This window comes from Myotis daubentonii, chromosome 4, assembly GCF_963259705.1.
Source record: "Myotis daubentonii chromosome 4, mMyoDau2.1, whole genome shotgun sequence".
Lineage (NCBI taxonomy): Eukaryota > Metazoa > Chordata > Mammalia > Chiroptera > Vespertilionidae > Myotis > Myotis daubentonii.
This window is the reverse complement of record NC_081843.1, coordinates 2,709,216-2,725,943: the sequence shown is the minus strand read 5'-3', so window position 1 is coordinate 2,725,943 and position 16,728 is coordinate 2,709,216. Positions and strand designations below refer to the sequence as shown.

Below are 16,728 nucleotides of genomic sequence, written 5' to 3'. Positions count from 1 at the left end.
AAGACAGAGAACTCCCAGAAAAAAAGGACGGTTGGAGACTGCGACTGAAACCGCTCCGGTGCACCAGCTCAGCAGCGGAGACTGCGCCATCTTAAGTGGCTGTTACCGGCATCCAGAGATCAGCTACTAACCTGGAAACAAGGGATCTCAAGCAGCGTGACTGCGTGAACTCAGACGAACACTGCTTCTTCTCACGGAAAGTTAGACTTCCCCTAAAGGTGCAGTTTGCAACTCAGATTGGAGAGAGGACCGTGCTCGCGGGGCGAAATCCGCGGCCATTGGGATCAGCGTGACCCGCGAGTGGGGAAGGGGCCCCACAGGGCTGCTGGCAGAAGGGAATGCTAAAAATAAGCCCACAGCTGGACTGGATGCAAAAAAGCAGCCTCGGATTCTGCCAGTCTGCCGGCTGCTTGGTGCCAGGGGCGAGCGGGCACGCAGAGACTGCACGCAGACCTGCAAGGTGGAAGCTTGTTAATTCGCACAACGTATCAGGCTCTTGTTGTTACAGTTCCCCTTAGATCCGTGTGTTTGATTATTAAACCCAGTGCATGGGATTCCCCAGTTGGGGTCATGCGCAGAGCCTGTAGGGGAAAGTTCTTTTTGGGGAGCCTGGGAAACAGAGCAGGGAGTAAAGATTTAAGAACCAGCTCTGGGCAGTGGACTTTCCCAAACCAGTTTCAAGTACCATAGAGAAAATAAACCCTACTGATAGAGAGGACTTATAGCCTCGGAGGTCAATCCAGACACACTGCCACCCAGAGGCAGAGCCACGAACTGTCTCTTCTGTATTCACAAATAAAGGCAGTCTGCTAAACAAATACAACCTGCCTTAAAATCAGGACTATGGTTTGCAGCACGGAGGGACAGTGTATCGCAAGGAAATTCAACACTCTCCTGAATGCCTGGCAGGACTAAGGCGTGCCAAAAAGAAGAGTAGAGGATCTGAAGCACCTTCACTACTGCACATTTTTATCTTTTTTTTTAAATTCTTTTTTCACCATTTCATTAAGAACCTATTTTATTATTTTTTTTTTCATCACCTGATTTTACCTTTAAATTACTACATTTTCTAACCAGTATTATTACTATCATTTTACTATATTTTCAAGTGTCATTTTATTTTTTTTCTCTTTATTTTATTTTGGGATTAGTGTTCTACTCTCTATTTTCATAGTTCCCTTAGCATCATTTCTCTCTATCTCACCTTTACCTTTAAGCCAAAACTCTCTTCCTCACTTTTCCCCTTTTGTTGTCCTGTTTCTCTTACCCTATTCCTGCTTTAGATTTTCCCTATTCCTTCTTTTTACCCATTGTCTAAATTTCACCCTACTTATATATCTAATTTCCAATCCCTTGCTCTAAATCCATATACACCTCTCTTATCTTTCTTCACTATCCAATTTTTTTTTTCTTCTCTCTCTCTCTGTCATTTTGCTAATGTCTGCTTGATTTTGAGTATATTGGGTTTTTTTATGCTTGTTTGGGAGATTGTTTTGTTTTTCATTTTTCTGTTTTGCTTATTTTTTTCTTTCTCTGGTTATTTTTGTGCTTCTGTTTTCCCTTGCCTCTCTTGATATTATTGGTTGTTTCTAGTTTGAATTCATCTCCAGGGAGCTGTTGCTGGAATTTGTTGGGATTAGTGGTGGTTCTATAGGAGTTTTCTCCTCATATAAATAGTCTCTTCCCCTCTTCTACTTCATTCTCTCTTTTCATTCTTTTTGTCTCTCTCCCCCCCCCCCCTTTTCCCCAATTTCATTTTTGCACTCCTCGCCCCCTTTTCTTTTCTTTTTTCTCTTTTTTCTTTTTCTATTCTTTCTTCCTTATCCCCTAATCCTCTTAATTCAGGTGGTCACCATTATTTGGGGCTATCAATATCGTGAATATACTTGTGTTTAGTGCCTGGTATGTGGGGCCTTGTTGTGTTGTATTTTGTACCTTTAAATCAACGCAGCAGATCCAAGCAACAGCAGCCTCCTGAGCAACCACACCCTCTGTCTTAGGAACAGCAGCTGTATGTGAAACCTCCCCCCACCAGCGAGAAGAGCCACCACAGCTGTGAACAGCACCCACCATAGGAGCTGCTGCCATCTGAGGAGCAGCTGCTACCGCAACCGCCCAAAGAGCAACCACAGCCCAAGGAGCCACTGCCACCACTGAACGACTCAACGTCTAGATATGTCAGTGAGATCAAACATGGTTAGACAAAGAAACCCCCAAAGGAAAGAAAAGGAGGACTTGCCAGAAAAGCAGCTAAGTGATACAGAGGCATGCAAAATGACAGAAAAAGAATTCAGAATAAGGGTCCTAGAGTGCCTAAACCGGATGGAGGAAAAAATCAACAACTTATGCAAGAAACAAGAAGAAACAGATGAAAAAATCAATAACATATGAAAGAAGCTAGAAGAAACAGATGAAAAAAATCAACAACTTAAGTAAGTCCCAAAAAGAAATGAAGAGCGAGATAGGTGCAATAAAAAACACCACTGAAAGTATCAACAGTAGACTAGGAGAAGCGGAGGGTCGAATTAGTGAATTAGAAGACAAGGAAGCAAAACACACCCAAACTGTACTGCAATTGGAGAAAAAAATTAAAAGACAGGAGGAGAGCCTAAGGGAACTATGGGACAACATGAAACGAAACAACATATGAATAATAGAGGTGCCAGAACAACAGAAAGATGAACAAGGATTAGAAAACCTATTTGAAGAAATAATATCAGAAAACTTCCCTGAGGTGGGGAAGAAAAAAGTCACAAAAGCCCAGAGAGTCCCAAACAAGCTGAACCCGAAAAGACCCACACCAAGACACATCATAATTACCATGGCAAATGTTCAGGACAAAGAGAGAATCCTACAGGCTGCAAGAGAGAAACGGAAAGTTACATACAAGGGATATCCCATTAGATTATCAAATGATTTCTCAACAGAAACACATCAGACCAGAAAAGAATGGATGGAAATTTACAAAGTCATGCAAAGCAAAGGACTGAATCCAAGAATACTCTATGCAGCATGGCTATCATTCAAAACTGAAGGGGAAATAAGAAGCTTCACAGACAAAAAAAGGCTAAGGGAGTTTATCACCACCAAGCCAGCAATGCAAGAAATGCTAAAGGGACTGGTGTAAAAAGCAGAAATAAAAAGCTCAGAAAGAAAACAGCCACACAAAAAAAGAAATGGCTACAAACAAGTACCAATCAATAATAACTTTAAACCTAAACGGACTAAATGCTCCAACCAAAAGACATCGAGTGGCTGAATGGATAAAAAAACATGTCCCATACATCTGCTGTCTACAAGAGACCCACCTCATTAGAAGGGACTCACACAGACTGAAAGTGAAGGGATGGAAAAATATCTTTCAGGCAAATGGAAAGGAAAAGAAAGCTGGGGTAGCAATACTTATATCGGACAAAATAGACCTCAAAGTGAAGGCCATAACAAGAGATAAGGAAGGCCACTTCATAATACTAAAGCGATCAATACAACAAGAAGATGTAACTCTGGTAAACATATATGCACCCAATGCAGGAGCACCCAAATTCATAAAAAAAACTCCTGGAAGATATCAAAGGAGAGATCGACAACAATACAATCATAGTAGGGGACTTTAATACACCACTGACATCACTGGATAAGTCCTCTAGACAAACAATCAGCAAAGAAACAGCAATCCTAAATGACTCACTAGATCAGATGGACTTAATTGACATCTTCAGAACACTTCACCCCAATGCCATGGAATGTACATTCTACTCAAAGGCTCATGGGACATGCACAGCAGTGTGTACAGTCTCCTGTATTCATTCAACACTGTAGTGTGAACACCCTTAAGCCAGGAAAGACCGATCTTCCGCGTGAGTTGCCACCATTTTAAAGGGTCCAGAGCATCCCACCGGATTCATCGTCACTGTGTTCTTTTATTCCATCAGGGGCCTTGCATTTGAAAGTCTTCTCCACTGGCTTATGATCTACGTTGTACATTAGTATTCTGTTTCCTTCTTTTTCATAGAATGTATGCTTCTGCCCTTGTTTACCTAAGTACTTGCTCACACAATACAGGCCTCACTATAGAAGCCATCGGTATCACTGTCTCCTGAAATATGAGAATCAATAGTTGAGTCAATAAAGTATAGATGGTCGCCAAAACCAGTTTGGCTCAGTGGATAGAGCGTCAGCCTGCGGACTGAGGGGTCCCGGGTTCGATTCCGGTCAAGGGCATGTACCTGGGTTGCGGGCACATCTCCAGTAGGAGATGTGCAGGAGGCGGCTGATCGATGTTTCTCTCTCATCGATGTTTCTAACTCTCTATCTCTCTCCCTTCCTCTCTGTAAAAAATCAATAAAATATATTTAAAAAAAAAAAAAAAGTATAGATGGTCAATAAAGTATGTATTTCACTTGAAATTTCTTTCCCTTTTCTGCCCAAATGATTGACAGAAAGGCCCAGTTTCTCACGGGGAAACCTTAGACTATTTCCCTTCGTTTAATTTAAGTATGGTGGACAAGAGGGCCTCAGACAGGTGGGACCCACCTGCCTTCCTAACCTAATGGGAGACACTGAAAGTTAGCCTTTCCCTTTATCACATGGGTTTTTACCTCTCACATGACCTGTAGTTGCTTAAGTCTCCTCACTTTTGAATGATGCTGTTTAACCTTCAGGTCAATCTTGTCATTTATTGAATACAAGGATGCCAGCTTGTCCAACGCAGCGTTCTCCGGGACACCACCCATGTCACCTCCAAGGGACCTGGACTTTGCAAAACCCCTCTTCCCTGCAGGCAGCTCCTTCCCCTTTTGCTGTCCCTCCTCTGTCCAATGGGGAGAGCCTCTGGGCCTTGGGATTGGCAGGACTACGCCCCTTAAAAACAGGGAACAGCCACGAAAAGATAAAGACCTTTGTCTACTCATCCTTTGTAAGATTACAAAGAGGTTCATTCTCTCTAAGGGGGAAATGATACCCTTGTAATTGGCTAGTAATTAATAACAAAAGCAGCAAAGGAAAGACCAGACATTCTAGGCATGTTCCCTCTAAAACATGGGCAGGTATCCAACAAAGAGCAGACAGACGCATGCCCAAAAAAATGGATGACATAGGGATGGTACTTGCCTGTCAGTCACACCTGGAGCAGAAGCCACTGGCCAGATGGGAAAGGCCATGCAAGTGCGGGAAGATCTAGGACACTAATCCCTGAACAAAGAACTTCACTCTCTTGGCTCCTGTTGGCACGCTTGGCTCATGGTCCTGCTTAGCTTCCTGGTATTCTCCCACGTGGCCCACGGCCATGCAGACCTCCACACACAAAGGACTGATGGACTGCAACTAGCCTGGTGCTGAACTGTACCCGGCTCCAACATGGAGAGGAAACCCAGGACGCTGGCTCTGATTTAGCTTTCTACTATATCGCATCCTTCTGTACAAGTCTCAGAAAATTCCTTTTCTTGGGATATTGCAAGGATTCTACCCCCAGTAATAACCAGGGGAGGCAAGACACGTTTTCTCTGATAACACAAATACTACGTGACAACCATGTGTTAACCAGTTCCCTCTGGTACTTGTCTTCAATGTTGAACTAGCATGACCAAACATAAACATATGCATGCCCGTGCATGGGTTGTGTACTTGTCTAATCATTTCTATGCAATATTCTTTAGAGTGGGATTACTTAGTCAAAGTTATGTCCTTTTTCTTTAGGGCTACCAATGTGGTTTGCAGTTTCTGGGAAAAGGCAGTTATACTTGAGTTTTGATTTGTACTATGTATCCTTGTTCTGTAGAAAAGGCCCCTTTTTCCTTTCCCACCACAGGATAAACTTTTTCCATGGATTTATGTGCAGTCACACCACTTTTCAGCTGTGTGACCATCTGTAAGTACTGGCCTCTCTGAGCTTCCACACACGCATCTGAGTTGTAACAAGACAATTAGGAAAAGTGCTGAGTACTGACCAGCCACAGTGGCGAGCCCTCTGCAATGAAAGAGCCCTATTTACCCTATGGGGCAAACGGATGCAGAGGTCATTCCACAGAACAGAGGAGAGAGGAGCCCCGCACTACCCCTCAACGTGACCTTCACACCGACGCGCATGGCACTTACCTCGGGGGCATGGTAGGAAATGCACTGGAAGATCCAGTCCATGGCAGGTGAGTACAAGGGGAGGTAGGATGAGAGCTCCACCCCTTGGACTGCCAGATGGTTCTGTACTGTATCCCCATGAATCTACAGGAAACAAAACACACACTTAGACACGCGGGAAAGTAGCATTAGAAACAGAGAGCATGTAACTCACGACTGTGCACACCTGTGAGTATGTGGGTGACCCTGACAGAAATGGCCTGGTTTTCCAGGGCTTTTTTTAAAAAACTAGAAAAACAAGCAAAGCTTTCCATGTCACCAAGCTGAGCTGCTCTGGAAATGTGTGCTGCACAAAGCAGGAGCCGCAGGCATTAGAGAGAGAATCTGACCCACTGGAGATGCCTCCTGTCAACATGCGCATCAGCTCTCTCTGCCTGGCCAGTGCCATCAACACGTTTCAATGGCCTGTTCTGGAGGCCAGTGTGATTTCCAGGGTTTACACATCTAAAGAGTATTAAGCAACCTCAGCTTGGCAGAGAAACTGCTACATCAATTAGCTGTTCTGACGGTGTTCTCCTACCTGTTTGAATGTGAGGAGGAAGTCAAAAAAGTTCTTATTTAGACTTTCTTTCAGATGTGGGGCTACTTCCATTCCCACCTGCAAGCAAACAAAATGAAAGGACCCTGACTGTGGTAAGATAGGCCGCAAATAATATCCACAGTATGGTGTCATTTTTGTAAATAAAAAATATACACACAGATATTATTATATATAGGCAGAGAGAAGCCCAAAAAGTTCATTTTTATTCTTTTTTACCTGTTTTCTTATTCAAATAAACATATACCGTTTTCATTAAAAAGCCACAGAAGCTCTTTTATTTTTTTTAAATATATTTTTATTGATTTCAGAGAAGGGAGAGGGAGAAAGAAACATCAATGATGAGAGGGAATCACTGATTGGCTGCCTCCGGCACACGCCCTACTGGGGATCAAGCCCCCAACCCAGGCATGTACCCTTGACCGGAATCAAACCTGGGACCCCTCAGTCCACAGGCTGATGCTCTATCCATTGAGCCAAACCGGCTAGGGCTCACAGAGCTCTTTTTAATAAATAAGGGACAATATTTGCAGTAATCATCTTTGCAGTTTCCCAGATGTAATGAATGTATTTCTGAACAGATGACCAGGAGAACAAATCAATACAGCACTAAGGAGGAGTGTACTTCAAGGTTGTGGGTACAATTTTCTCTTCCTCTCTGAAAGGTGATAAACACACATGGATTATGGTGTGCAAGAGTCAGCTGGGACTTCACTCTTGTATTCTTAAAATATATGAATTCATTCTTTGTTATCATCCATTGGTTCCTATGTTCACTGTTAAAAGAAGACTAGCATTTCCAGCTGAAAGAATTTGCTATCAGAGAGAAGGTGGCCAGAGGCCTGGGGTTGAGTGGAAGTGTATAATCTGAGCTATGGAGGGAGCTCATGTGATTAATACAAAGTGAAGCATCGCAATATCCCTTTATGCTGCTCAAACAGACCTCAGATACTCACTGGCTTTAGCCCAAAATCAACTTTGCAAGGAAAGTTGCTTTTCTGGGGCCTTGTTTTTTCCAACAGGGACAGATTTTTGCTACTCTCCTCCTCACTCCCCAGTAGTGAGGATTTCTAGAGAATTCCTGAGGAGGATTATGCAACTCACCAGGTGTTAAATTCCAAGGGCAGCTCTATGGCTGTCAGACCCACTTCTACTATATTTTGATTCTATTGTCTTTCCTTCCACTTAAATATATCTTAGAAAGAAAATAATTATCTGTCCCGTGACAGCAAACAGGCCCCGTGGACAAGCAGTGGCATGGGCTGAAAGGGCCTTGACTTAGAAGAGGTGTTAATCACACTTTCCTTAAATAAAGGACTGAGCTTCCCTCCTGCCCGGCCCACTCACTGCTTTGCCGTTTTGTTTTCCCTTCCCATCAGCCAAATGGGCCTGAAAGATTTCTACCTGGAGGAACACGGGCAGTTGCTCATGATTTCCACCCGCTGCCCTGTCTGCCTGGCACTCTTTCTCAATGTTGTTGTCTGTGGGAAATCACACTTTCAGATGTTTGGGGCAGAGCAGGACCCAGGCACCCTGAGTTCCAGGGAGGAGCACCGGACCTGGGCTAGGGCTGTGAGCATCTTCCATCCATGACCAGTGACTGGTCCACAAATGGACAAGTGACCCAAGATGGTTCACTGTGAATCAGCCAGGAGACTCACTAAAATGAGCGGGAAAAGGGACTCCGTTCTATAGAGGTTCCTAGGTTGAACGATGAAAGCCTGAAGCTGTTATAGGTCACCGTGTGGAAAGAGCAGCCTCGGAATAGTCAGTCCAGAGGGAAGCAGAGCAGAGGGAGAGGGAGACGGAGAGCATGAATCTTGGCAATGCTCTAAGGCCCTGGACCTAGTCACGCCTACACTATCCCGAGGCTCTTCAGACCAATCTCTCTTTTTGCGTAAAGTAGTATGAACTGGGTTTTTGCCACCTGCAAACTGTAAGAATTATTTTTTTAAATTGTTTTATTGCTTAAAGTATTACAAAAAGTATTATTATATATGTCTCCTTTTTCCCCCGCCCTTAACAATCACCGGGCCTCCCCCCCCCCCCCCGCCGTGTCTTATGTCCATTGGTTATGCTTACATGCATGCATGCAACTCCTTTGGTTGATCTCTTATCCCCACCCCCTCCCACCCTTCAACCCTCCCCGGCTTTCTCGCTGTAGTTTGACAGTCTGTTCGAGGCTGCTCTGCCTCTGTATCTATTTTTGCTCATCCTATCTAATAAAAGAGAAACATGGTAATTGGCGAACGACCGCTACCTTTCCCATTGGCTAATCAGGGCGATATGCAAATTAACTGCCAGCCAAGATGGCGGCCGGCAGCTTGAAACTAACATGAGGCTTGCTTGCTTCAGTGACGGAGGAAACCACCGTTCCCCGCCTGCCACTGCAGGCCTCTAAGCCTGCAGTTTGAAACATTTAAACAAATATAGAAGCTAAAAAAAAACCCAGAAACCAGCTTTCAGCGAGCTGGGATCTCAGAGCTGGAGTCAGAGCTGGAGTTATACATTGTTTGGAACTGAAACAAACCAGATACCTACTTTCAGCAGTGGAGGCCTAAGAGCTGGAGTCTCAGAGCTAAAGCTGGCACCGAATTAAAAAAGAAAAAAGAAAAAAAGGAGCGGTTGGGAGCTTCCATCACCCGCCAGCCTGAAAACAGCCCTCAGCCCCTCAACCAGACTGGCCAGGCACCCCAGTGGGGACCCCCACCCTGAAGGGGGTGTGACCAGCTGCAATGCAAACAGCCATCATCCCCTCACCAGGCTGGCCAGGCACCCCAGTGGGAACCCCCACCCTGATCCAGGACACCCTTCAGGGCAAACCAGCCAGCCCCACCCATGCACCAGGCCTCTATCCTATATAGTAAAAGGGTAATATGCATCCCAGCACCAGGATCAGCGTTACAGGGGGCAGCACCCAAACCCCCTGATTGCCCTGCGGCTCTGTGTGTGACAGGGGGTGGGGCCACAACCTCCCTATCCGCCCTGCTCTCTGCCTGATACGGGGGAGCTCCCCAACCTCTGATCGCCCTGTGGCTCTGTGTGTGACAGGGTGCGGCGCCCCAACCTGCCACCCCACCCCCACAGGCCCTGCTCTGTGTGTGACAGGGTAGAGCCATAACCTCACCATCGGCCCTGCCCTGAGTGTGAGAGTGGCGGCGCCCCAACCCCCTGATCGGCCCTGCTCTGTGGGTGATAGACGCGATGCCACAAACCACCCCCCCACGGGCCCTGCTCTGTGTGTGATGGGGTAGAGCCATAACCTCCCCATCGGCCCTGCCCTGAGTGTGACAGTGGCGGCGTCCCAACCCCCTGATCGGCCCTGCTCTGTGGGTGATAGAGGGTGGCGCCCCAACCCCTTGATCCGCCCTGCTGTGTGTGTGACAGAGGGCGGTGCCCCAACTCCCCTATCAGCCCTACTCTCTGAGTGACAGGGGGGAGCTCCTCAACCCCCTGATGGGCCCTGCCCTGTGCGTAATGGGGGGAGCTCACCAACCCCCTGATCGACCCTGCTCCGTGCGTGACGGGGTAAGGAGCCCCAACCCCCCTGATGGGTCCTGCTCTGTGTGTGACAGGGGGCAGTGTCCCAACCCCCGGATTGGCCCAGCTCTGTGCATGACAGAGGGTGGCGCCGCAACCTCCCCATCGACCCTGCCTTGAGTGTGACAGGGGGCGGTGCCCCAACCCCCCAATCGGCCCTACCCTGAGCGAGACTGGGGGTAGCATCGCAACCTCCCGATCCGCCCTGTTCTCTGCATGACAGGGGGCGGCGCCCCAACTCCCCAATCGGCCCTGCTCTGAGCCCGACCAGGGGCTACACCTAGGGATTGGGCCTGCCCTCTGCCACCCAGGAGCAGGCCTAAGCCAGCAGGGCGTTATCTCCCGAGGGTTCCCAGACAGCGAGAGGGCACAGGCCTGGCTGAGGTACCCCCCCACCCCCCGAGCGCACAATTTTTTGTGCACCGGGCCTCTAGTCCTATCTAATAAAAGAGAAACATGGTAATTAGCCGTAACTTCCCTACCCTTCCCATTGGCTAATCAGCGAGATATGCAAATTAACTGCCAACCAAGATGGCGGCCGGCAGCCAGGCAGCTGACGCGAACAGGGAGGCTTGCTTGCTCCAGTGACGGAGGAAGCCAGGTTCCCCGGCTGCCGCTTGCCGGCCACTCAGCTGCTCTCTAAGAAACAATGTTACAAATATAGAAGCTAAACAAAACCCCAGAAACCTGCTTTCAGTCAGCCGGGATCTCAGAGCTGGAATTGCAACAAAGTTTCAAATACAGAAGGTAAACAAAGCCCAGAAATATTCTTTCAGCAGCTGAGGTCTGAGCTAAAGCCGGCTCTCAGCTCCAGTGACAGCCATAGAAGGTAAATAAAATCCCAGAATAAGAAAGAAAAAAGAAATATAAGAGAAGTTGGGAGCTTCAGTCACCTGCCAGCCTGAAAATGGCCCTCAGCCCCTCACCCAGACTGGCCAGGCACCCCAGTGGGGAACCCAATCCTGAAAGGGCTGTGACCAGCTGCAAACAGCCATCATCCCCTCATCCAGGCTGGCCAAGCACCCAAGCGGGACCCCCACCCTGATCCGGAACACCCTTCAGGACAAACCAGCCGGCCCCCACCCGTGCACCAGGCCTCTATCCTATATAGTAAAAGGGTAATATGCCTCCCGGCACCAGGATCAGTAGAGCCACGAGGCCTCCTGGGCTGGGATCAGTGGAGCCACGAGGCCTCCCGAACCCGGGATCAGCGGAGCTGCGAGGCCTCCTGGCATCGGGATCAGTGGAGCCTGGAGGCCTCACTGCCCCTGTGTCAAGTGGAGCCACAAGGCCTCCCAGCACCGGGATCAGCGGAGTCGCAAGGGCTCCCAGCAACGGGATCAGCGGAGCCGCGAGGCCTCCTGGCACTGGGATCAGTGGAGCCACGAGGCCTCCCAGCACCAGGATCAGCGGAGCCGCAAGGCCACCCAGCACCGGGATCAGCTGAGCAGCGAGGCCTCAAAGCACCAGGATCAGCTGAGCAGCAAGGCCTCCTGGCCCCTGGAGCAGCGTGACAGGGGGAAGTGCCCAAACTCCCTGATCGCCCTGCAGCTCTGTGTGTGACAGAGGGCGGGGTCACAACCTCCCTATCTGCCCTGCTCTGTTCATGACAGGGGAAGGTGCCCCAACCCCCTGATCAGCCCTGCTCTATGCCTGATAGGGGGGAGCTCCCCAACCTCTGATCACCCTTTGGCTCTGTATGTGACAGGGTGGAGCCGCAACCTCCCCATGGGCCCTGCCTTGAGTGTGATAGGGGGTGGCGCCCCAATCCCCCAATCGGCCCTACCCTGAGCGTGACTTAGGGTGGCATCACGACTTCCTGATCCGCCCTGCTCTGTGCATGGCAGGGGGGATCTCTCCAACCACCTGATCAGCCCTGCTCTGTGGGTGACAGGCGGGAGGTCCCCAACCCCTTGATCGACCCTGTTCTGTGTGTGACAGTGTACGGAGACCCAACCCTCCTGATGGGCCCTGCGCTGTGCATGACAGGGGGCAGCACCCAAACCCCCTGATCGGCCGGCTCAGTATGTGACAGGAGTGGCGCCACAACCCCATGATCTGCCCTGCTCTGTGCGTGACAGGGGGTGGCACCGCAACCTCCCCATCGACCCTTCCTTGAGAGTGACAGGGGGCGGCACCCCAACCCCCCAATTGGCCCTACCCTGAGAGTGACTGGGGGTGTCATAGCAACCTCCTGATCCGCCCTGCTCTGTGCATGACAGGGGGTGGCGCCCCAACTCCCTAATCGGCCCTGCTCTGAGCCCGACCAGGGGCTTCGGGGCAGGAACCTAGGGATTGGGCCTGCCCTCTGCCACCCGGGAGCAGGCCTAAGCCAGCAGGTCGTTATTTCCCGAGGGGTCCCAGACTGTGAGAGGGCACAAGTGGGGCTGAGGGATACCCCCGTCCCCGGCCAGTGCACAAATTTTTGTGCACCGGGCCTCTAGTCCCATCTAATATTAGAGAAACATGGTAATTAGCCGTACCTCCGCTACCCTTCCCATTGGCGAATCAGGGTGATATGCAAATTAAGTGCCAACCAAGATGGCGGCCGGCAGCCAGGCAGCTTGAAGTGAACAGGAGGCTTGCTTGCTTCAGTGACGGAGGAAGCCAACATTCCCCGCCTGCCTTGCCGGCCTCTGAGCTTGCAGTTTTAGAAACATTGTTACAAATATAGAAGCTAAACAAAACCCCAGAAACCTGCTTTTAGCGAGCCGGGCTTCAGCCAGCAGGACCACAACATTGTTTCAATTATAGAACCCAAACAAACCAGATACCTGCTTTCAGCAGCCGAGGCCTCAGAGCTGGAGCCAAGACTCAGAGCTAAAGCTGGCCCATAATAAAAAAAAAAAAAAAGAAAAAAAGGACAGGTTGGGAGCTTCAGTCACCCACCAGCCTGAAAACGACCCTCAGCCCCTCACCCAGACTAGCCAGGCACCCCAGTGGGGACCCCCACCCTGAAGGGGGTGTGACCAGCTGCAAACAGCCATCATCCTCTCAGCCAGACTGGCCAGGCACCCCAGTGGGGACCCCCACCCTGATCCAGGACACCCTTCAGGGCAAACCATTCGGCCCCCACCCGTGCACCAGGCCTCTGTCCTATATAGTAAAAGGGTAATATGCCTCCCAGCACCGGGATCAGCTGAGCCATGAGGCCTCCCGGCACCGGGATCAGCGTGACAGGGGGCAGCGCCCAAACCCCCTGATCGCCCTGTGGCTCTGTTTGTGACAGGGTGTGGCGCCCCAACCCCCCGCCCCCAGAGCCCTGCTCTGTGTATGAAAGGGGGCGGTGCCCCAACTCCCCTATCGGCCCTACTCTGAGTGATAGAGGGGAGCTCCTCAACCCCCGATCGGCCCTGCTCTGTGCGTGACAGGGGGGAGCTCCCCAACCCCCTGATCGGCCCTGCTGTGTGTGTGACAGGGGGTGGTGCCCCAACTCCCCTATCAGCCCTACTCTGTGTGTGACATGGGGGAGCTCCCCAACCCCGTGATCGGCCCTGCTCTGTGCGTGACAGGGGGCAGTGCCCCAACCCCCTGATCGGCCCTGCTCGGTGCATGACGGGGTGGCGCCGCAACCTCCCTATCGAACCTGCCTTGAGTGTGACAGGGGGCGGTGCCCCAACCCCCCAATCGGCCCTACCCTGAGCGTGACTGGGGGGGCATCGCAACCTTCCGATCCACCCTGCTCTGTGCTTGACAGGGGGCAGCGCCCCAACTCCCCAATCGGCCCTGCTCAGAGCCCGACCAGGGGCTGCACCTAGGGATTGGGCCTGCCCTCTGCCACCCGGGAGCAAGCCTAAGCCAGCAGGTCATTATCTCCCAAGGGGTCCCAGACTGCGAGAGGGCACAGGCCAGGCTGAGGGACCACCCCCCTTAACCCCCCCCCCAGCCCAAGTGCACAAATTTTTGTGCACCGGGCCTCTAGTAAGTTTATAATGGTCTTTATTATCCATGAGTGAGTGAGGTCATGTGGTGTTTTTCCTTCACAGACTGGCTTTTTCACTTAGCATAATGCTCTCCAGTTCCATCCATGCCGCTGCAAATGGTAAGAGTTCCTTCTTCTTTACAGCAGCATAGTATTCCATCGTGTAGATGTACCACAGTTTTCTAATCCATTCATCTACTGATGGGCACTTAGGCTGTTTCCAGATCTTAGCTATGGTGAATTGTGCTGCTATGAACATAGCGGTGCATATATCCTTTCTGATTGGTGTTTCTGGTTTCTTGGGATATATTCCTAGAATTGGGATCACAGGGTCAAATGGGAGTTCCATTTTCAGTTCTTTAAGGAAACTCCATACTGTCTTCCATAGTGGCTGCACCAGTCTGCATTCCCACCAGCAGTGCACAAGTGTTCCTTTTTCTCCACATCCTCTCCAGCAATTGTCGTTTGTTGATTTGTTGATGATAGCCAGTCTGACAGGTGTGAGATGGTACCTCATTGTTGTTTTGATTTGCAACTCTCGGATGATTAGTGACTTTGAGCATGTTTTCATATGTCTCTTGGCTTTCTGAATGTCCTCTTTTGAAAGGTGTCTATTTAGATCCTTTGCCCATTTTTTGATTGGATTGTTTCTCTTCCTTTTGTTAAGTTGTATGAGTTCCATATAAATGCTGGAGATTAGGCCCTTATCAGATATGACATTGGCAAATATGTTTTCCCACACAGTGGGCTTTCTTGTTGTTTTGTTGATGGTTTCTTTTACTGTGCAGAAGCTTTTTATTTTGATGTAGTCCCATTTGTTCATTTTCTCTTTAGTTTCAAGTGCCCTAGGAGCTGTATCAGTGAAGAAATTGCTTCGGCATATGTCTGAGATTTTGTTGCCTTTGGATTCTTCCAGTATTTTTATGGTTTCCCATAGTACATTTAAGTTGTTTATCCATTTTGAGTTTATTTTTGTGTATGGTGTAAGTTGGTGGTCTAGTTTCATTTTCTTGCATGTATCTGTCCAACTTTCCCAACAGCATTTATTGAAGAGACTATCTTGACTCCACTGTATGTTCTTGCCTCCTTTGTCAAATATTAATTGAGCATATCGGTTTGGGCTGATTTCTGGGCTCTCTATTCTATTCCATTGATCTATATGCCTATTCTTGTGCCAGTATCAGGCAGTTTTGAGAACAGTGGCTTTGTAATACAGCTTGATATCTGGTATTGAGAACCCAACTACTTTGTTCTTTTTCAGGATTGCTGCAGCTATTCGGGGTCTTTTTTTATTCCAGATGAATTTTTGGAGAGTTTGTTCTAGATCTGTGAAATATGCTGTTGGTATGTTAATGGGAAGTGCATTGAATTTATAGATTGCTTTGGGTAGTATGGACATTTTAATGATGTTGATTCTACCAATCCATGACCACGGTATGTTCTTCCGTTTATGTCTTCCTCTATCTCTTTTTTCAACGTCCTGTAGTTTTCTGAGTAGAGGTCTTTTACCTCTTTAGTTAAGTTTATTCCTAGGTAGCTTAATTTTTTTGGTGTGATGGTAAATGTGATTGTTTTTTTCATCTCTCTTTCTGTAAGTTCACTATTGGTGTATAGAAATGCCATAGATTTCTTGGCGTTAATTTTGTATCCTGCTACATTGTCAAATTCATTTATTAAGTCTAATAGTTTTTTGATGGAGTCTTTAGGGTTTTTTATGTATAGTATCATGTCATCTGCAAATAAGGACAGTTTTACTTCTTCTTTTCCAATTTGGATGCCTTTTATTTCTTCTTCTTGTCTAATTGCAATGGCTAATACTTCCAGTATTATATCGAACAGGAGTGGTGAGCGTGGGCATCCCTGTCTTGTTCCTGTTCTTAGGGGAAATGGTGTTAGTTTTTGTCCATTGAGTATGAAGTTGGCTGTGGGTTTGTCATATATGGCTTTTATTATGTTGAGGTATGATCCTTCTATTCCCACCCTTGCTGAGAGTTTTTATCAAAAATGGGTGTTGGATTTTGTCAAATGCTTTTTCTGCATCAATTGATATGACTATGTGGTTTTTTTCTTTCAATTTGTTTATGTGATGTATCACGTTTATTGATTTGCGGATACTGTACCATCCTTGCATCCCTGGGATAAATCCTACTTGGTCATGGTGTATGATCTTTCTGATGTACTGCTGGGTCCGATTTGCAAAGATTTTGTTGAGCATTTTGGCATCTATGTTCATGAGGGATATTGGCCTGTAATTCTCTTTCATTGTGTTGTCTTTACCTGGTTTTGGTATTAGGGTGATGTTGGCTTCATAGAATGATCTTGGAAGTATTCCTTCCTCTTAGATTTTTTTGTAGTAATCTGAGGAGGATAGGTTTTAGTTCTTCCTTGAATGTTTGGTAAAACTCCCCTGTGAAGCCGTCTGGTCCTGGGCTTTTGTTTGCGGGAAGCTTTTTGATGACTGCTTCAATTTCTTCCATAGTTATTGGCCTGTTGAGATTTTTAGATTCTTCATGATTGAGATTTGGAATGTTGTATTTTTCTAGGAATATGTCCATTTCCTCCAGGTTGTCTAATTTGTTCCTATTCATGTACCACC

At 48.1% G+C, this 16,728-nt stretch overlaps 1 protein-coding gene across 3 annotated transcripts in view; it reads right to left on the bottom strand.

Moving 5' to 3' along the window:
- VPS35L (VPS35 endosomal protein sorting factor like) overlaps positions 1–16,728 on the bottom strand; it is a 160,623-nt gene that overhangs the window by 63,467 nt on the left and 80,428 nt on the right. For all 3 annotated transcript variants that reach the window (XM_059691973.1, XM_059691974.1, XM_059691975.1), the window contains 2 exons: positions 6,653–6,730; positions 6,094–6,216 (listed from right to left, as the gene is read on the bottom strand). In XM_059691973.1, the coding sequence (XP_059547956.1) occupies positions 6,094–6,216; positions 6,653–6,730 (201 nt within the window). The remainder of the gene's footprint in view (positions 1–6,093; positions 6,217–6,652; positions 6,731–16,728) is intronic.